This window comes from Perca flavescens, chromosome 10 (genome assembly GCF_004354835.1).
Source record: "Perca flavescens isolate YP-PL-M2 chromosome 10, PFLA_1.0, whole genome shotgun sequence".
NCBI lineage: Eukaryota > Metazoa > Chordata > Actinopteri > Perciformes > Percidae > Perca > Perca flavescens.
The window spans coordinates 1,832,478-1,854,977 of NC_041340.1; the positions used below are offsets into that span (position 1 = coordinate 1,832,478).

Genomic DNA, 22,500 nt, shown 5'->3' on the forward strand with positions numbered 1-22,500 from the left:
CAGTTCACTACTTTCATTGAATTTGTTTTTTTTTTTATTAAATTTAATAGCATTTAAAGAGAAATAAATTGAAAAAAAGTGACAAAAATGTCAGAAAAAGCTTAAAAAAAAACATAAAAAGGGTGCTGAAAAAAAAATCCACAGACATCGGAAAAAGTGGCAAAAACTGGGTGCTTGGGTGGCCTAGTGGTAGAGCGAGCGCCCATATAAAAGAGGCTCAGTCCTTGATGCAGAAGTTGCGGGTTGGATTCCGACTTGCGTCACTTTCCTGCACATCATTCCCCCCCTCCTCTCTCTCTCTCTCCCCTTTCATGTCTAAGCTGTCCTGTCACTAAATGCCAAAACGTTGAAGAAAAGTTAAAATTTTGACCCAGAAAAACTAAAAGTTGCTTAATGTTTGACGGGAAGACAACACAAGGGTTAAATGTAACTGTAAATTATTTTTAAGTGGTAAGTAATTTAAGTGAGGCCTTTTTAAAAGGTACAGCCCAGGTTTCCACAAGTGAAATTTAAGACTTTTTAAAAGATATTTTTTTAATACTATTATTAGATTGAAATTTAATACCAATTCATGAACAAACTGGCAAGAGTATGTTGGATATAATGGAAAATCAGACAGGATTTTAGGCTGTAAAATAATTGTTTACGAAGTACTTGAACTTAAATACAACATTTTATTGTAGTACTGAATACATACATACTCTGTGACGAAGTTATTTAACCCTTGTGTTGTCTTCCTTCCTTTCTGGGTCCAAATTTCGACACTTTTCCCGATGCCCGATTACTTTTCCAGTTGTTTTCGTTGATTTTTTTCTGGGCATTTTGACGTTTATTTTTTAAGCTTTTTCCAAGATTTATGTCATTTTTTTTCAATATTTTTTAAAATCATATAAAATTGAATTAAACACCCATTTTTCAATTCAATGAAAGTAGTGAACTGATCCTTTATTTTTATTGGGAAGAGCGCTGTATGGAACCATTCACGTTATTTTTTTTGGACAATTTGGTTAAAGAAAACCCCAAAAATGGGTAAATCCTGTGAAAGGACAATACAAATGTTGTTAGACCTTTGTGAATGAAATTTAAGACTTTAAAAGTCCTCATTTTAAATATTATATTCAAGACATTTTTAAGACTTTGAGAACGTGCTTTTGTGTTCAATTCAGTGTTCAATTTGTCCAATAAAAGAAAGTTGGAGATGATTTCCTTTCATTTGTTTTAAACTCAACGAGCAGTTTGCTGTATTTTATCAGAAAACTGAAAGCAGCAGAAACTGAGAACATAGAGCTGGGCAACATATCGATATTATATCGATATCGTGAGATGAGACTAGATATCGTCTTAAATTTTGGATATCGTAATATGGTGATATGACCATAAGTGTCTTTTACTGGTTTTAAAGGCTGCATTACAGTAAAGTGATGTACTTTGAACTTACCAGACTGTTCTAGCTCTTCTATTATTTGCCTTTTCCCCACTTAGACATTATGTCCACATTACTGATGATTATTTATCTAAAATCTAAGTGTGACGATATTTTGTTAAAGCACCAATTGCAACCAAATAGCATATCGCCGCAAAATCGATTTGGTCAAGAATATTTCATGATATCTGATTTTCTCCCTATCGCCCAGCCCTACGAGAACACTTAAATATCTGATTATTTATCGTTAAGTTATATCGTTATCACGATATTCAACAACGTTACGGCATATTTTCCTCATATCTTCCCCCTTATTAATGCGCCCATATTATGCTCATTTTCAGGTTCATAACTGTATTTTAAGGTTGTACCAGAATAGGTTTACATGGTTTAATTATCAAAAAAACACCATAATTTTGTTGTACTGCACAGCTCTCTCTCACTGCTGCAGATCCTCTTTTCACCTGGTTTCTGTTTTAGCTACAGAGTGAGACCTCTCTTTTCATCTTCTTCTTCTGTACTATCTTTGATTGCACTCGCACATGCTCAGTAGCTCAGATGTAGCTCATGTCAGCTAGCTCCATAGACAGTAAAAGAAAGGCTGTTTCTCCAACTTCAGGATCAGCTGGGAGACTTCTTCTAAACCAGGGAGCACATGGAAGTAGTTCTTTTGGAGATTAGGGTGAACTAGTGTGTGTTGTAGCAGTGCTTTGCTATTGAGAACGACATGTGACTGTGACGTCACAGTGCGAGCCGATTTTGACCAGCTCACCAGGAGACTGAAGGCAGGACACATTCAGAAACCGGATCTCACTCAGAACACCATGGATGGATTTATTCAAAGTTTGTATGTGTGTGGAAGCACCAGAGACACAAAAGAACACCCCAAATCACCAGAAAAAGTGTTTTTTGTTTTCATAATATGGGCACTTTAAGCTTAGGGTCTGTCCCGAGTGTCTTCTAAAATCCCGTCTCACCTTTCTGGACTTTGTCACAGAGCAGATAGACCTCCTCTCCTCCGCTCACGCAGCCAGCGGTGCGATCCATCCGCACGATCTTCAGGTTGGAGGCGTTCGGAGCCTCTGAGGGAAGACAGACAGAGACACAGCAGCTCGGTCAGTGGAGAGAGACAACACAGGGGTTGGACACTAAATGCATTGCCCTGTTGTCATGTACTGTCTGTGTCAGACAGACAGACAGACAGAGAGAGAGAGAGAGAGAGAGAGAGAGAGACAGACAGAGAGACAGACAGACCAAAAGATCTGTGAAGTCTGTTAAAGAGGCTCATGCATCTTTACTACAGTTATTTAAAGTTCAACTTGGATATTTTCCCATTAGTGTCTAAGTGACTGATGGCAACAACAATCTTTAAAGGTGGTCCAGTATTGAGCGGGAACGCTGTAACACGGCAACCCTGAACTGAGCTGTAATGTAACCCTACAGGACAGATGTTCAGCATCAGTCAGCCTTCACTAAAAGTTCTGTTGTTGCTGCTGACAGACTCAGATTATTATTCTAAGTGTCTGACAACATTAAGGAAAGGATCCCTACAGAGATAGACCTTTTAGTTAAAGAGCAAAATCCTTTTAGTTTAACATGAAACAGCCCCAAAATCACCATCACCAAACTCCACCAGACTCCATGTAAATAATCAGGACTTTTAGCGTGTATAGAGCCAGCATATCTCCACCAGACTCCATGTAAATAATCAGGACTTTTAGCGTGTATAGAGCCAGCATATCTCCACCAGACTCCATGTAAATAATCAGGACTTTTAGCGTGTATAGAGCCAGCATATCTCCACCAGACTCCATTTAAATAATCAGGACTTTTAGCGTGTATAGAGCCAGCATATCTCCACCAGACTCCATGTAAATAATCAGGACTTTTAGCATGTATACAGTCAGCATATCTCCACACGTAAATGGGTGAATTAAGGGTTTATTTCAACCAAACCAGAGTGGTGATTGTTGGAACAGTGGAAAGATGAACCAAGACAGCTTTTTGATGGTTTTATTTAGTTTCTGTCAACTTTGAATGAAGCGTGTTTAACGATGATAAAAGTCCTGATTATTTACATGGAGTCTGGTGTAGATATGCTGGCTCTATACACGCTAAAAGTCCTGATTATTTACATGGAGTCTGGTGGAGATATGCTGGCTCTATACACGCTAAAAGTCCTGATTATTTACATGGAGTCAGGTGGAGTTTGGTGATGGTGATTTCGGGGCTGTTCCATGTTAAACAAAAAGCATCTTACTCTTTAACTAAAAGGTCCATCTCTGTACGGATCCTTTCCACAGATTGTTGTTGCCATCAGTCACGTAGACACCAATGCATGGGAAACATAGGGTCCATAGGATGAAAAGACAAAAACTAAATCACCAAATACCATATCTATGGAAAAAGATCTGCTGTGTGGGCCCTACCTGAGAGTTTAATTTGTCTCTTGTTTATCTTGTGTGTCACCACATGTTGTGCGTCGTCTCAGTCATATTTTCCACCTGATAGCGACTCATCTGTGCGTCACCTTAAAGCACATGTGTCAAACTCAAGGCCCGTGGGCCAAATCCGGCCCCTTGCAGATTTAGATCCGGGCCGTATATATCAATTTTGGTTCACAATAACATTTTGGCCCGCCAAGTTGTGTGCCAAACCAAATACACAGGAAAGTGTTTTTTTTTTTTAAATGCAATTACCTGACATTCAAACTAGAATTTGGGCAGATTTGCTGACTCTGAGACTCAGAAATTCCCCCAGAAGCAGCAGAGAGAGTTTTCATATTCAGGCTGAGAAACAGGCTGTTGTTAAAACAATAGTATTTCTTGATTCGCTAAATTCTAGCCAAATTCTATGTTGGCTAAGGAACTCTTTTGATGACTTTTGTAGGGATTCATGTCAACAAAAATGTCAGAATGAAGCAACAACTTTACAAAAAAATGTCTGAGAAAGCCACAAAAAAGTCTGAACAAAAACAAATAAACTCAACACATATCTGGCCCTTGGTGTGATTCTCTTTGTCCAGTGTGGCCCTCTGGGAAAATGAGTTTGACCCCCCTGCCTTAAAGGAATACGCCACCGTTTGTTGAAATAGGTTTAATCACCATCTCCTCTATATTTGTATTGTGTTTAACTAGCTTAGCTTAGCGTAATGAATGGAATCCTTTGTTGTCGTTAGCATGTCGTGAGTAGAAGTGACCCCAACAAAAACAACAACAACAACAAAACCTAATTACTTCTTGTGGCCTGCGTATTCACAGCGAGTAAAAATAGAAATGAAGATTAAGATTGGACAATTTCCTAGGCAGATGTTGACGTGGGACTATGTTGGGTGAAGTACAGCCTGGCTGACACCACACCCTTCTCAGGTGTAACTGAGAGTAGTCGTGTAGAGCCCTCCTCAATGGTTGTGATTGGTGTAGAGCCCTCCTCAATGGTTGTGATTGGTGTAGAGCCCTCCTCAATGGTTGTGATTGGTGTAGAGCCCTCCTCAATGGTTTTGATTGGTGTAGAGCCCTCCTCAATGGTTGTGATTGGTGTAGAGCCCTCCTCAATGGTTTTGATTGGTGTAGAGTCCTCCTCAATGGTTGTGATTGGTGTAGAGCCCTCCTCAATGGTTGCGATTGGTGTAGAGTCCTCCTCAATGGTTGTGATTGGTGTAGAGCCCTCCTCAATGGTTGTGATTGGTGTAGAGTCCTCAACGGTTGTGATTGGTGTAGAGCCCTCCTCAACGGTTGTGATTGGTGTAGAGTCCTCAACGGTTGTGATTGGTGTAGAGCCCTCCTCAATGGTTGTGATTGGTGTAGAGCCCTCCTCAACGGTTGTGATTGGTGTAGAGCCCTCCTCAATGGTTGTGATTGGTGTAGAGCCCTCCTCAATGGTTGTGATTGGTGTAGAGCCCTCCTCAATGGTTGTGATTGGTGTAGAGCCCTCCTCAATGGTTTTGATTGGTGTAGAGCCCTCCTCAATGGTTGTGATTGGTGTAGAGCCCTCCTCAATGGTTTTGATTGGTGTAGAGCCCTCCTCAATGGTTGTGATTGGTGTAGAGCCCTCCTCAATGGTTGTGATTGGTGTAGAGCCCTCCTCAATGGTTGTGATTGGTGTAGAGCCCTCCTCAATGGTTGCATTGGTGTAGAGTCCTGGTTGTGATTGGTGTAGAGCCCTCCTCAACGGTTGTGATTGGTGTAGAGTCCTTGGTTGTGATTGGTGTAGAGCCCTCCTCAATGGTTGTGATTGGTGTAGAGCCCTCCTCAATGGTTGTGATTGGTGTAGAGCCCTCCTCAACGGTTGTGATTGGTGTAGAGCCCTCCTCAATGGTTGTGATTGGTGTAGAGTCCTCAACGGTTGTGATTGGTGTAGAGTCCTCCTCAACGGTTGTGATTGGTGTAGAGCCCTCCTCAACGGTTGTGATTGGTGTAGAGCCCTCCTCAATGGTTGTGATTGGTGTAGAGCCCTCCTCAATGGTTGTGATTGGTGTAGAGCCCTCCTCAATGGTTTTGATTGGTGTAGAGCCCTCCTCAATGGTTGTGATTGGTGTAGAGCCCTCCTCAATGGTTGTGATTGGTGTAGAGCCCTCCTCAATGGTTGTGATTGGTGTATAGCCCTCCTAAATGGTTGCGATTGGTGTAGAGTCCTCAACGGTTGTGATTGGTGTAGAGCCCTCCTGGTTGTGATTGGTGTAGAGTCCTCAACGGTTGTGATTGGTGTAGAGCCCTCCTCAATGGTTGTGATTGGTGTAGAGCCCTCCTCAATGGTTGTGATTGGTGTAGAGCCCTCCTCAATGGTTGTGATTGGTGTAGAGTCCTCAATGGTTGTGATTGGTGTAGAGCCCTCCTCAATGGTTTGTGATTGGTGTAGAGCCCTCCTCAATGGTTGTGATTGGTGTAGAGCCCTCCTCAATGGTTGTGATTGGTGTAGAGCCCTCCTCAATGGTTGTGATTGGTGTAGAGTCCTCAACGGTTGTGATTGGTGTAGAGCCCTCCTCAATGGTTGTGATTGGTGTAGAGCCCTCCTCAATGGTTGTGATTGGTGTAGAGCCCTCCTCAATGGTTGTGATTGGTGTAGAGCCCTCCTCAATGGTTGTGATTGGTGTAGAGTCCTCCTCAACGGTTGTGATTGGTGTAGAGCCCTCCTCAACGGTTGTGATTGGTGTAGAGCCCTCCTCAATGGTTGTGATTGGTGTAGAGCCCTCCTCAATGGTTGTGATTGGTGTAGAGCCCTCCTCAATGGTTTTGATTGGTGTAGAGCCCTCCTCAATGGTTGTGATTGGTGTAGAGCCCTCCTCAATGGTTGTGATTGATTGTAGAGCCCTCCTCAATGGTTGTGATTGGTGTAGAGCCCTCCTCAATGGTTGCGATTGGTGTAGAGTCCTCAACGGTTGTGATTGGTGTAGAGCCCTCCTCAACGGTTGTGATTGGTGTAGAGTCCTCAACGGTTGTGATTGGTGTAGAGCCCTCCTCAATGGTTGTGATTGGTGTAGAGCCCTCCTCAACGGTTGTGATTGGTGTAGAGCCCTCCTCAATGGTTGTGATTGGTGTAGAGCCCTCCTCAATGGTTTTGATTGGTGTAGAGCCCTCCTCAATGGTTGTGATTGGTGTAGAGTCCTCCTCAACGGTTGTGATTGGTGTAGAGCCCTCCTCAACGGTTGTGATTGGTGTAGAGCCCTCCTCAATGGTTGTGATTGGTGTAGAGCCCTCCTCAATGGTTGTGATTGGTGTAGAGCCCTCCTCAATGGTTTTGATTGGTGTAGAGCCCTCCTCAATGGTTGTGATTGGTGTAGAGCCCTCCTCAATGGTTGTGATTGGTGTAGAGCCCTCCTCAATGGTTGTGATTGGTGTAGAGCCCTCCTCAATGGTTGTGATTGGTGTAGAGCCCTCCTCAACGGTTGTGATTGGTGTAGAGCCCTCCTCAATGGTTGCGATTGGTGTAGAGTCCTCAACGGTTGTGATTGGTGTAGAGCCCTCCTCAACGGTTGTGATTGGTGTAGAGTCCTCAACGGTTGTGATTGGTGTAGAGCCCTCCTCAATGGTTGTGATTGGTGTAGAGCCCTCCTCAATGGTTGTGATTGGTGTAGAGCCCTCCTCAACGGTTGTGATTGGTGTAGAGCCCTCCTCAATGGTTGTGATTGGTGTAGAGTCCTCAACGGTTGTGATTGGTGTAGAGCCCTCCTCAATGGTTGTGATTGGTGTAGAGCCCTCCTCAATGGTTGTGATTGGTGTAGAGCCCTCCTCAATGGTTGTGATTGGTGTAGAGCCCTCCTCAATGGTTGTGATTGGTGTAGAGTCCTCAACGGTTGTGATTGGTGTAGAGCCCTCCTCAATGGTTGTGATTGGTGTAGAGCCCTCCTCAATGGTTGTGATTGGTGTAGAGCCCTCCTCAACGGTTGTGATTGGTGTAGAGCCCTCCTCAACGGTTGTGATTGGTGTAGAGTCCTCCTCAACGGTTGTGATTGGTGTAGAGCCCTCCTCAATGGTTGTGATTGGTGTAGAGCCCTCCTCAATGGTTGTGATTGGTGTAGAGCCCTCCTCAACGGTTGTGATTGGTGTAGAGCCCTCCTCAACGGTTGTGATTGGTGTAGAGCCCTCCTCAATGGTTGTGATTGGTGTAGAGCCCTCCTCAATGGTTGTGATTGGTGTAGAGCCCTCCTCAACGGTTGTGATTGGTGTAGAGCCCTCCTCAATGGTTGTGATTGGTGTAGAGTCCTCAACGGTTGTGATTGGTGTAGAGCCCTCCTCAATGGTTGTGATTGGTGTAGAGTCCTCAACGGTTGTGATTGGTGTAGAGCCCTCCTCAACGGTTGTGATTGGTGTAGAGCCCTCCTCAATGGTTGTGATTGGTGTAGAGCCCTCCTCAACGGTTGTGATTGGTGTAGAGTCCTCCTCAACGGTGGTGATTGGTGTAGAGCCCTCCTCAATGGTTGTGATTGGTGTAAAGCCCTCCTCAATGGTTGTGATTGGTGTAGAGTCCTCCTCAATGGTTGTGATTGGTGTAGAGCCCTCCTCAACGGTTGTGATTGGTGTAGAGCCCTCCTCAACGGTTGTGATTGGTGTAGAGCCCTCCTCAAAGGTTGTGATTGGTGTAAAGCCGTCCTCAACGGTTGCGATTGGTGTAGAGCCCTCCTCAACAGTTGTGATTGGTCTAGAGCCTTCCTCAAAGGTTGTGATTGGTGTAAAGCCCTCCTCAACGCTTGTGATTGTTGCCTTGATTTTGGGGACATTGGAAATGGGTTTGAATGGGCTCTTCGCCTGACTGACTTGCAGAGCAAATCTCAAATTTGCCGGAAGTTGGTCAGGATTTACCCAGGCTAGTGGAAGTAGACTACAGCCGAAGCACTGCTACTCGAGCACAGAGATATCTGCTGTCCTGACTGAGCTCCGCGGGGCTGCCTGTCCAGTGAGTGATTTGTGCTCAATGTACTACTGTGACTGAAGTAGTTAAATAAAAAATTTAATAATTCGTATAAATTCATGCATCACCTAATTTCATCATCACATCCCAGCGTGGCCTCCAGGAAACAACAGTTTGTTTAATCTATCTAATCTCTAGTGTTGTTCATACTATACCATGATTTATTGCTAGTCTTTGTTGAATAATACAGAAGACAAAGAGCTTAAAAAATAATCACATATTAAATCGCAATATTAAAAAAAAAAAATTATTTTCAAAACTCGTTAAGCCCTAGTGTGTATGTGTGTCTGTTTGTCCCTCGCAGGTTTTAATCCGGCCCGCATATCAGTTTAGGTTTACAATAACTTTAGACTAGTTGTTTACCAAATCCAAATACACAGGAAACTGTTTTTCATACTGCAATTACGCCACACTCAGACACAAAGAATTTGGGCAGATTTGCCAACTTTGAGACTCAGAAATTCCCCCAGTTTTCACATTCAGGCCCTCAGAGACACTGAGTTTGACACTCATGCTTTTCGTTATTGAACTCTGATCACACCCTCTGCTGTGTGTGTGTCCCCGCTTGACACTCTCTCTCTCGCGCTCTCTCTCTCTGAGGATTTATTGTGCATTTGTGTCAGGCCGCCCGGTTTCATTTCCCTCTTCCTGCTGGTTTGGTTTCAGTACGCTGCAGCTTCCTCTCAAAAAGGACTGAAACATCACTGCAATTTCACTTTAGAGTCGCACTGAAGCTGTAGAGTTTGGGTTGTCAAATCTTGTGTTTCAAGGTTTTTTGAGCCAGCATATGTTAAAAGTTAAAAAAAACAACAACTCTTAATTCACCCATTTACATGTGGAAACATGCTGGCTCTATACACGCCAAAAGTCCTGATTATTTACATGGAGTCTGGTGGAGATATGCTGGCTCTGTACACGCCAAAAGTCCTGATTATTTACATGGAGTCTGGTGGAGATATGCTGGCTCTATACACGCTAAAAGTCCTGATTATTTACGTGGAGTCTGGTGGAGATATGCTGGCTCTATACATGCCAAAAGTCCTGATTATTTACATGGAGTCTGGTGTAGATATGCTGGCTCTATACATGCTAAAGGTCCTGATTATTTACATGGAGTCTGGTGGAGATATGCTGGCTCTATACACGCTAAAAGTCCTGATTATTTACATGAGTTTGGTGTAGATATGCTGGCTCTATACACACTAAAAGTCCTGATTATTTACATGGAGTCTGGTGGAGATATGCTGGCTCTATACACGCTAAAAGTCCTGATTATTTACATGGAGTCTGGTGGAGATATGCTGGCTCTATACACGCTAAAAGTCCTGATTATTTACATGGAGTCTGGTGGAGATATGCTGGCTCTATACACGCTAAAAGTCCTGATTATTTACATGGAGTCTGGTGTAGTTTGGTGATGGTGATTTCGGGGCTGTTTCATGTTAAACTAAAAGGATCTTACTCTTTAACTAAAAGGTCTATCTCCGTAGGGATCCATCCCATAATGTTGGATGTGTAACTGTGTTCAGACTCACTGCTGTCGTAGATGGGTTCAGACACGACGGGCTCGAGTCGTCTGGAGAAACCTCCGTCGCTGTCGGGGAGGAACGCTGTGAACATGAGCCGAACCACGCTGAGGTCCATTTCTTTAGCCTGCAGGGCCGCCGCGCTGCTGATCACACTGCGCTGGTGGTCTGAAGGGAAACGAGAGGGGTGAGGAGTGGACACAGTTACATTGATTTAGGGACAAGATGAGGAAAAAAAAAAACAACACAAAAAATAAGACATGAGAAAGAAAATGAAGAAAATGGTGGATGGTTTGGGAGGTAAGGTGATGGAAACACGAACACAACTAAGCAGCATCGTAGTCAATTAATGTCCATTCATAGAGATCATTTTCTCAATGAATGGATTAGTAGTTTGGTCAGAAAATGGTAAAGAATATGGATCAGTGTTTTTACAAAAACAACAACAACTAATTGATTCATCTTTGCAGGTCGACCTCACTAAAATATCTCCACTTTCCAATGTGGCCTCTCAAAGTTACTGATACAGGAACATGCACACACACACACACACACACACACACTGACCGACGAGAGAGACACACACACACACACACACACACACACAGAAAGAGAGACACACACACCGACGAGAGACACACACACACACAAACACACACACTGACCGACACACACACACACACACACACACACACACACACACACACACACACACACACACACACACACACGAAAGAGAGACACACACACCGATGAGAGAGACACACACACACACACCCCGACGAGAGACACACACACACACACACACACACACACACGACAAGAGACACACACACACACACACGTGAAAGAGAGACACACACACACACACACACACACACACACACACACACACACGTGAGAGACACACACACACACACACACACGTGAGAGAGAGACACACACACACACACACACAGGTGAACGACACACACACAGACGAGAGACACACACACAGACTAATCAGACTCACACACACAAACACACCGACGAGAGACAGACAGAAACACACACACACACACAGGTGAAAGAGAGAGACACACACACACACACACACACACACAGGTGAAAGACAGACACACACACACTGATGAGAGAGACACACACACACACACACACACCGACGAGAGACACACACACACACACTAATGAGACAGACAGACACACACACACACACACACACACACACACACACAGGTGAAAGAGACCCCCCCTCCCGGACTGACCGGTGAGCTCCCGGGGACCCTGACCTCCCCCTGCTGGGCGTCTATCTCGGGGTGGATGCAGACGCCACAGTTGTATCCGAGCCTGAAGGCCTCGACCATCCTCTCGTCCAGCGTCTTGGCCACGTTCTTCTTGGTCACGTGGAGGATGCCCAGGTTAGGAAAGCTGCCGGAAACACACCTGTGAGTCTCACACCCTCACGAAGTTACGGTGTGGTATCTGAAGATGTACAACCCATTTACAACATTTGCTCTATATACTTTTCTGTTAGGAGCTAATATGGAATTTGCTCTCTGTACCGACTAATGGATTAGTTCAGTGGTTCCCAACCTGGGGTCCGGGCACCCCTTAGGGGGGCGGCAAAGATCACGGGGGGGTGCATAAGTCTTTATCTGGTTTAAGGTTGAGGTAAAAAATATATATTTGCACATGTTAACAAATTATGATGACACACTAGAATATATAATGTATACAAAAGTCAGTATAAAAACTATATATTGCTGTTCTCGCTTAAAATTGTAGGCAGGCTACTTAGTAGGCCAAACCTCCGGGACCTATTAACCTGGGACACTTGCTACACTCAGCTTTTCTTAGACATGAGTAGGAGGGGCACCAAGGAAAAAAGCTTGGGAACCGCTGGATTAGTTGATTTAATCGACAGATCTGTGGAGTTTCTCCACAAAGAGTCGTGCTAAAAGCACCACTTTAATTCTTTTGTTTACCAGAGATGTGCTCGTACGTTTCTTGGAAATAAGTCATTCAGCATGAACAAAAAGCATCAAACATGACTAATGGACTAAAGAGATCTAAGTTGACTAAGACCAAAACCACCGATTAGTCGACTAATCCACTAAGAGGGAACAGCCCTAGAATATACAGTACAGGCCAAAAGTTTGGACACACCTTCTCATTCAATGTGTTTCCTTTTTATTTTCATGACTATTTACATTGTACATTCTCACTGAAGGCATCAAAACTATGAATGAACACATATGGAATTATGTACTTAACAAAAAAGTGTGAAATAACTGAAAACATGTCTTATATTTTAGATTCTTCAAAGTAGCCACCCTTTGCTATTTTTGATAACTCTGCAAACCCTTGGTGTTCTCTCAATGAGCTTCATGAGGTAGTCACCTGAAATGGTTTTACCTTCACAGGTGTGCCTTGTCAGGGTTCATTAGTGGAATTATTTCCCTTATTAATAAAAAAGCAAAGGGTGGCTACTTTGAAGAATCTAAAATATAAGACATGTTTTCAGTTATTTCACACTTTTTTGTTAAGTACATAATTCCATATGTGTTCATTCATAGTTTTGATGCCTTCAGTGAGAATCTACAATGTAAATAGTCATGAAAATAAAAAGGAAACACATTGAATGAGAAGGTGTGTCCAAACTTTTGGCCTGTACTGTATTTACAGTGTTTCAACAGCAGAAGTTCAGAGTGACTATTTTGAGAATTGGTAAACTGTCCTCTCCAGATCTGTAACTGATGCTGAATTCTTTGATGTAATAAACTTTTATAATCAACAACAGTGTCAGGGGATTCCTCTTCATACATCATCACAGCATCGTTACTAGACATGGTCCGATACCATTTTTTGCTTCCCGATACCTGAACTTGCGTATCGGCCGATACCGAGTACCGATCTGATACCAGAGTGTCATATATTTATTATGTTTTAACAGCTGTATACTACTATCTCTGTATGATGATATGATGTATAACAGCTGTATACTACTATCTCTGTATGGATGTGATATGATATATAACAGCTGTATACTACTATCTCTGTATGATGATATGATGTATAACAGCTGTATACTACTATCTCTGTATGATGATATGATGTATAACAGCTGTATACTACTATCTCTGTATGATGATATGATGTATAACAGCTGTATACTACTATCTCTGTATATATGTGATATGATATATAACAGCTGTATACTACTATCTCTGTATGGATGTGATATGATGTATAACAGCTGTATACTACTATCTCTGTATGGATGTGATATGATGTATAACAGCTGTATACTACTATCTCTGTGTGATGATATGATGTATAACAGCTGTATACTACTATCTCTGTATAGATGTGATATGATGTATAACAGCTGTATACTACTATCTCTGTATAGATGTGATATGATGTATAACAGCTGTATACTACTATCTCTGTATAGATGTGATATGATGTATAACAGCTGTATACTACTATCTCTGTATAGATGTGATATGATTTCTATTTCTGTTGTCTGTCTGGCTCAGGTGAAACTCTTTGTGAAACATGAACAAGCTGTAGAACTTTCTTTTATTCTCCAGTTTGGTAGTCCGTTATAAACGGAAAAAGATCATAAATTCAAATAGATAAAAAAACTGATTTTCTTTAGGGCTTTATTTAGGGCTGTACCCGAATATTTGAATATTCGTTCGGTGGGTTGGTATTCGATTTGAAAATTTGACATTCGAATATTTTTTTTTTTATTTTGGTTTATTTATTTTCTGCATTTATCTCTCGTTCACACTCCAGTCCAGTTGGTGGCGGTAATGCACATTTAAGTTGGTTTGCCCAACCGCCAATAAACTACGAAGAAGAAGAAGAAGAAGAAGAAGAAGAAGAAGAAGTCGTGTACCGACAACGCCGGTACACGACTTCTTCTTCTTCTTCTTCGCCCACTTCGAGCAAGCTGGGCAGAAAAGCTAGCGGCGATTAACAAGTGCGTAAATGGAAAACTGTTTCACGTTTTTTCATTGTGATTCAAGTTCAAGACCTTTATTTGTCCCCGAGGGGTAATTAGTTTTGCTGCAGTAGCAACAAAAACATTCAACATCATTAAAATTTACAATACACATCCGACAAATTGATATATTAATACTAGGGCTGTCAAAATAATGCAGATTAATCCATTCCATATCTCTAGATTTCTAGGCTAACAATCTGCAGCAAAAACAACACAAACGACAGCCTCGTGGTGCATTTGAAGTTATTATAAATGTCCTTTCCCATTTGGTGGTTGTTTTTGTCGTTCAACAGCAATTTACTAGTGAAATAAGTTATTGTTATAGTTATCGATTATTATCAAATCATTTAATTTTGACCATATGGCCTTAGCAATAAACAAGCCCTTCTTTAATGTCACCGACTGTTGTTTAGTACCCTTCTTTTTTTTACTTTCTTAAAAAGTATCGGTTCAGGCACCGTTAATTATGTATGCGATTAATTTCGATCAATTAATCACAGAGTACGTAATTAATTTGATTACATCTTTTAATCGATTGACAGCCCTAATTAATACCACTAACATTTAAATGTAAATTTCAGTTCAGTGCAGATGTTACCTATTTTTTCAGAATTTATCAAAGAGACAGCAGAGGGGAAACTTCAACATCGTGAGGCGAAGAGATCGTTTTGGAATATAAAGCTCGGATATTACATTTCCTCGGACTCTTGGGGATTTATGAAAATCAAGTTTTGGTCAAAATACCACTTTGTTGCTGAAAGGACAACGAAAACAGGTATGCTATGCACTCTCGGGGGCGCAGATTACGGCTGAATTGTTTCATTTTCTTTTACTTTGTAACAGTTGTGTACACGGCTGTATATTTTAAAGATTTAATGCTTTAAAGTAATAAAAACGCTCATGAGTGGAAGTTTTATCGAGGTTACAGCGACGCCCCCAGTCACAAAGTGTCTCGTTGACGGGACGGTGATCCTTGAGAGGTTAAATGTTTATTAATTCTGAATGCGTCTGGCCTGTCTATCTATACTGCACCAAATACGACACTGCTGCTCTCCCTTGTGAAGGTTCTCAAAATAATCAAAATGCAAAAAAACAGACGGACACAAAGAGATTCCTGCCTTTATTAGAGATAATAATATGTTCAGCCCCCTTTCCGAAGCTTCCAATAATCGATGCTCATTACTACCGAAGCTTAGAAGCTCAAAAAATGGTATTCGGACCAGCCCTAGCTTTATTACGTGGTATCGCATCGGTGCAGAAACTCCAGTACTTCCCGATACCGATACCAGCGTTTTAGGCAGCATCGGAGCCGATACTGATACTGGTATCAGACCATCTCTAATCGCTACTAAAGATACCACAACGGCACAGTGTAAGTAAGTAAGTTAGTGTGTGTGTGTGTGTGTGTGTGTGTGTGTGTGTGTGTGTGTGTGTGTGTGTGTGTGTGTGTGTGTGTGTGTGTGTGTGTGTGTGTCCGGCAGACCTGATGTTGGAGTCTTTGGGCTGCAGGTCCGTGACGCAGACGCCTTTGTCGCACTGTTTTCCCACCAGACTGTGAGCGTGGAGCTGAGGGTGGGGGGTCAGCGCCGTCACCAGCTGGACCACCACCCGGGCCGGACCCTGGTAGTTTATGATCTACAACACACACACACACACACACACACAGGTTTATTGACAGCAGTCCGGGACTCTTTTTTACATTACCCTTTTCAAATCAAGAGAGACACACACACACACACACACACACACACACACACACACGAGAGAGACACACACACGCATACTAGTGAGAGAGAGACACACACACACACACACACACACGAGAGAGACACACACACACACAAACTGGTGAGAGAGGGAGACACACACACACACACAGGAGAGAGACACACACACACACACACACACACACACACACACACACACACACACACACACACACACACACACACACGAGAGACACACACACACAAACTGGTGAGAGAGACACACACACACACACACACACACACACACACACACAAAACCTAATAAACAGTAAAAATTTCGCTTCATACTTTTCTCATTGAACTTTCTGAATTCCCCTTCAGACCACAACACAAAATACTTAAACTTATTACTAAATTATCGTTGTTCTTGATTACCGGCCCTACGCCGGTTTTTGACATCGTTAGGAGACCAAGTCGTAATCACGACTAATAACCGAATCCACTGCACAGCCCTAAGAGAGAAGGGTTAAATCAACTTCCCCCAGAGGCTTTCAGGATGAGACCTAAACTAAACTGGACTGGACTGAACTGGGTCTTGGGTCCAAACCGGATCCAGGTCAGCTCAGAGAACTATAAAGCCAGTTACACACCGGCTGCTAGGGGTGGGGGAAAAAAAAAAATCAATACAGCATAGTATCGCGATATTTTTCGTGGCAATACTGTATCGATACACAGAAGCCAAGTATCGATCTATTATTATTATTATTATTATTATTATTATTATTATTATTATTATTATTATGTGTTGGTCAGTTCTGTCTGCTTGACACAATCCCCATTTTGCAGCAATACAATTCAAATGAGATGAATAAACAGAGAAAAGTATCTTTTTCGATTAAAACAGATGTTGACAACATTTTCCTTTGGGGACATCATTTGAAATTGGGAAAAATTTGAAGTTGGAAAAAAAGGTTAAATATCGCAGAATATTGCAATATGTTTTAAATCGCAATAATATCGTATCGTGACGTAAGTGTCGTGATGATATGGTATCGTGAGGCCTCTGGTGATTCCCACCCCTACTGGCTGCGTGGCGTGAGGGCTGCAGCTATCAATTCTTTTTGTAATCGATTAATCTAGCACTTTATCGATCGATTAATCGGATATTTTTTTAAATAACCCAAACTAGGGGAAAAAAAACAAAATTTTTGGAAAAAAGCAACACCAATATCATTTCTCAAAAAACTAAAACATATTAAGTGCCATATTACATCGTTTTAAAAATATTATTTTATATTTTTCCATCCCTCACTCCCTGTCTCTTCTCTTAGCCCCTCCCTCACTCACTGTCAAAAAGCCCAAAACTCTCAGCTCTTTTAAATCAAGGCTGAAGACCTTTCTTTTTGATGATGCTTTTCTTTAATTCTTTTACCGAACAGTGAATTTTTAATTCTTGTATTTTATTTCGTATAAAATTTTAATACGGAATTGTAAATTTTATTTCTGGATTTTTAATTCTCGTATCAACTGTTCTACTTAACTATATTTTTATTTATGCATCTTATATGGTATTACATCTGTATATATATTAATATTTTTAAATCTTATTTTAATCCCTATTTTGTTCTTTAATGATTGATGTTTTGTGTAAAGCACTTTGAGTTGCCTTGTGCTGAAATGTGCTTTATAAATAAAATTGCCTTGCCTCAAAAAACGCGTGCACGCTAGAAATAGGACTGACGCCTATTTTTCACGCGACACGCAAGTGTGTTGGAAGAGTTTCCAGGCAAAATACAATAGGAAAATAGGTTTATGTGTTATTTAGACACTTATACATATTAATAAATTATATTTTGATGTTTGAAAGTCTCGAGGTTTTGATATAAATGTAATAAAAAAAAAAAAAGAACATTGATTTTCTAATATTGCACCTGCTGCGCATCGGATTGTTCACGCCTCGCCGTCGTCCATTAATACCTGACAAGTAGTTAACATTAGTAATTAAACCTAAACAGATAATGGAAGTCCAAACTGCCTGTGAGCTTCTCCTGTACTATACGGTAATTCCTCTACTGTGTGACAGTAAGTCTCGTGGTTATGACCCAATCGTTAGCCTATTGTTATAAAAGCGTCTGCTACGGAGCCATAACGTGAGCTACAAGGTAATGGAGCCTTTTATACATTGTCGTGTTTCTTTAGTAATAAACAACGAACAAATAGAGTCTTTAAACGCTTCAGATGTGAAGTTATTCTCTGTCAAAGTGACGTCAGAATGAATGGGAGTCAATGGGATGCTAACGGGAGGTGATGGCCAGGTAGCATGAGGTTTCAAACAACAATCTGCCTTTCTATCGTCGGTCTGAAGTCCATCAAAATCGATGCAACACAACCAGAGATATCAACTTTTTATTATTCCACACATTCTTCCTTCTTGACAAAATCGTGTGTGCCTACATTACCCACAATTCAACTCAGTTATACAGTAGATTAAGGTTGTGTAGCAGGTCATGTATCACGCACAAGCGGCAACTTCCGGCCCTAAAAACAAAAAAGTGAAACCAATGTCTTAAAAAGTCCTCCACTGGCTCCAAAAAGGAAGTCTGTTTCTCTAAAACTACTTTTCATCTTGACCCTGGAGCCTGTGGCTGGATCACTGGCATGATCGAAACACTGTGCGTTTCTTTACACATCCTTTCCTCGAACCGTAACTTATCTGTAAATGAAAGTTTAGAAACAGAAAATGAATGAGGAAGGAGAGGCGACTGAATTTATATCTGAAAACCATTTTATTTCCTTTAGTGTTGGTTCGCCCACGCACTGATTTACATCATATGTTACAGGTTATCACAATGGTGCCGAGCTGTTTGGCTTAAAGTAAATCAGATGTGAAAAATACTGTAGCGTACAAGTGCGAGTGTGTGTGTGTGTGTGTGTGTGTGTGTGTGTGTGTGTGTGTGTGTGTGTGTGTGTCTGTGCTTCTGTGTGTGTGTGTGTGTGTTTCTTTGTGTGCGAGTGTGTGTGTGTGCGCGCTTCTGTGTTTCTTTGTGTGTTAGTGTGTGTGTGTGTGTGTGTGTGCGCGCTTCTGTGTTTCTTTGTGTGTGTGTGTGTGCTTCTGTGTTTCTTTGTGTGTGTGTGTGTGTGTGTGTGTGTGTGTGTGTATGTGTGTGTGTGTGTGTGTGTGCTTCTGTGTTTCTTTGTGTGTGTGTTTGTGTGCTTCTGTGTTTCTTTGTGTGTGTGTGTGTGTGTGTGTGTGCGCGCTTCTGTGTGTGTGTGTGTGTGTGTGTGTGCTTCTGTGTTTCTTTGTGTGTGTGTGTGTGTGTGTGTGTGTGTGTGCTTCTGTGTTTCTTTTGTGTGTGTGTGTGTGTGTGTGTGTGTGTGTGTGTGTGTGCGTGCCTGCCTGTGTGTGTGTGTGTGTGTGTGTGTGCTTCTGTGTTTCTTTGTGTGTGTGTGTGTGTGTGTGCTTCTGTGTTTCTTTATGTGTGTGTGTGTGTGTGTGTGTCTGTGCTTCTGTGTGTGTTTCTTTGTGTGCTTCTATGTGTGTTTGCTACTCTGTGTGTGTGTGTGTGTGTTTCTGTGTGTGTGTTTCTGTGTGTGCTTCTATGTGTGTGCGTGCTTCTCTGTGTGTGTGTGTGCTTCTTTGTGTGTGTGTGTGTGTGTGTGTGTTTCTGTGTGTCTGTGCTTCTGTGTGTGCGTGTGTGCATCTGTGTGTGTGCGTTTCTTTGTGTGTGTGTGTGTGTGTGTGTGCTTCTGTGTGTGTGTTTCTTTGTGTGCTTCTCTGTGTGTGTGTGTGTGTGTGTGTGTGTGTGTGTGTTTCTTCTGTGTGTGTGTGTGTTTCTTCTGTGTGTGTGTGTGTTTCTTCTGTGTGTGTGTGTGTTTCTTCTGTGTGTGTGTTTCTTCTGTGTGTGTGTGTGTGTGTGTGTGTGTGTGTGTGTGTGTGTGTGTGTGCGCGTGTGCGTAAATCATGTCACTGCAGGTATTTGTCTGCAGGAACGTTGCAACTGCCGCAGTAAATAAACACGAGCACCACTTCCTGTTCCCCGTTGTGAAGGCCAATCTTAGCGCTCCGCCAGTCAAACCCAGTTCCTAGAAACACAGCGAGCGTTGCAGTTTCATGGTTTCCTGGCTTCAACATGTTGCACGCTAAATATGTGTGGTATCAGTCACTCCCAGCAGGTAGAAACAGTCTGTTGGGAGTTGTAGACCTCTGCTGCTATTAACTGTGAATCTGACACACCCTGATGACACATGAATATTGTAAAAAAATACCCCACAACATCAGAATATTTTGCACCGTACTGATAATCTCTAGTGTTTACATGTTGTATTACTTGAAGTCTTTCTCACTTTGTTCTGCAGCTGCTGCACACCAGTTTCCCCTCTGGATGAATAAAGTTTCATCTTCATCTTTTATCTCTCCCACTTTACAAGGCAACCTCAAAGCAACAAGGAGTGTTTGACTCTCTCTCTCTCCCTCTCTTCTATATAATCTACAGTACACTGAGCCAAACACTAGTCATTACACAGATGTAGAGAATTAAAAACTGATCCTGAATCAGCCCTTTTTTCCCCAGACAGGTATCTAATATTAGGGCTGCTCGATTACGGGAGAAAATATAATCACTTATCAATTATTTTGGTAAATATTGAAATCACGATAATGCAACACGATTACTCGTTGACTTCTGGAAAGATGTTGCAATTATTGAACTTAAAAAAACAGCGGAAAAAGTTAAATAAATCAACAGAAAAAACATACAACCGTGAACTTTGCCTAAATACTTTTCCTATTTAAAACTTTCAGAATACGAGAAAATAAGAGTTTACGTGCAAAACATAATGAGCTAAATAATTGTTTTTCTCGATTATTCTGTTTTTGTCATCGTTGGGAGCTGAAATCATAATCACGATTAAATTTTGATTAATTGCACAGCCCTAACATGTCTATTTCATTTATTAAAGGGTAACTACCATATGTTTTTGTGTCTAAGTGACTCATGGGAACAACAGTATTATGAGAGATCGCTCCAGTCTGCAGCAGAGAAACAAGCTACAAATTAAGTTAATAGTTAAACGCTCTTTTTCAGCAGTTCCTCCCAAACTGTGGGATGATTTACCAACGCACATTAAAGGTGTGGCCACCCTCCACACCTTTAAATCTCGTTTAAAAACATACTTTTATTCCCTGGCTCTTGATTCACCGTGAGAGTTGCTGTGGTCTTAGTTGTCGCTGTCATTGTTAGTGTTATTTTATTTATTTTGCTGATCCTTCTTGTTTTATATGTTTATCTCTGTAAAGCACTTTGGTAACCTTGTTTAAATTGTGCTATATAAATAAAGTGGATTGGATTAATAGGACAATTGTGCAGCTTGTATTTACTAGTGCTGGCAAACGATTAAAATATTTAATCGCGATTAATCGCATTAATGTCATAGTTAAATCGCAACATGTTTTATCTATTCTAAATGTCTATTGTTGATTTCTTTTTATCCCATTATTTTTTTCTCATTTTCATGCCCTTGTCAACATGGAAAAGTGGATCAACTTAACAACTTAAAATGTAGGGCTGCCACCTCTTAGTCGACTAATCGGTGGTTTTGGTCTCAGTCGACTAAGATTTCTTTAGTCCATTAGTCATTTTTTATGCTTATTCATGCTTAATTAATCAATTCCAAGAAACTTCTGAGCACATTTATGGTAAACACAAGATTTAAAGTGGTGCTTTTGCAGGATTAATTTTGGAGAAACTCAGTTTTACAGATGGTTAATTAACTACATTTATATTGTGCTTTTCTAGTCTTAACCACCTCTCAAAGCTCACAGCTCTGTCAATTAAATCAACTAATCGATTAGTCGACAAAATCCTATAAGTGTTAGTCGACTAAGGAGTTCTTTAGTCGAGGAAAGCCCTATTAAAATGATATGCCGGTCTGTTTGTTTTTGCTCTAACAATATTTCGTTGTTATGATGTAGCAATGACAAATAAAAACTGAACTGAATTCACAGTCGATAAACATGTTCTTGTAAAAGGTTAAAAAAAATAAAGATGCCCTAAAGCAGCGGTAACACTGTTTTTTTGTGAGTCACCGGTGAGACGGAGAAAGCTTTTCATTTGGGATTGTTGTCGTTTCTTCAGTGTTTTTGGAGCCGGCACAGAGCTGTGAAACATCGATCTACTGTCAGCTGTTGTCAGAGGACACAGGAGAGGGAGAAACATGAAATAAATACACTAACTCTCCAAACCGAAAGGCCAACAGGCTCCTGTATATCGGTAGTTTAATTTAAAAGAAACAAAAGACACTTTATGATCCATTTTTGTTACACATGCATGTCTTTGTCTGTGTGACAGACAGACAGACAGACAGACAGACAGGCAGGCAGACAGACAGGCAGGCAGACAGACAGGCAGGCAGACATACTGT

General features: G+C 41.5%; 1 protein-coding gene across 1 annotated transcript in view; it reads right to left on the reverse strand.

The window, feature by feature from the left end:
* nfkb1 (nuclear factor of kappa light polypeptide gene enhancer in B-cells 1) overlaps nucleotides 1-22,500 on the reverse strand; it is an 85,277-nt gene that overhangs the window by 33,587 nt on the left and 29,190 nt on the right. The window contains 5 exon segments of the mRNA XM_028590166.1: nucleotides 2,401-2,505; nucleotides 10,366-10,524; nucleotides 11,622-11,639; nucleotides 11,642-11,784; nucleotides 15,855-16,006. Of these exon segments, the coding sequence (XP_028445967.1) occupies nucleotides 2,401-2,505; nucleotides 10,366-10,524; nucleotides 11,622-11,639; nucleotides 11,642-11,784; nucleotides 15,855-16,006 (577 nt within the window).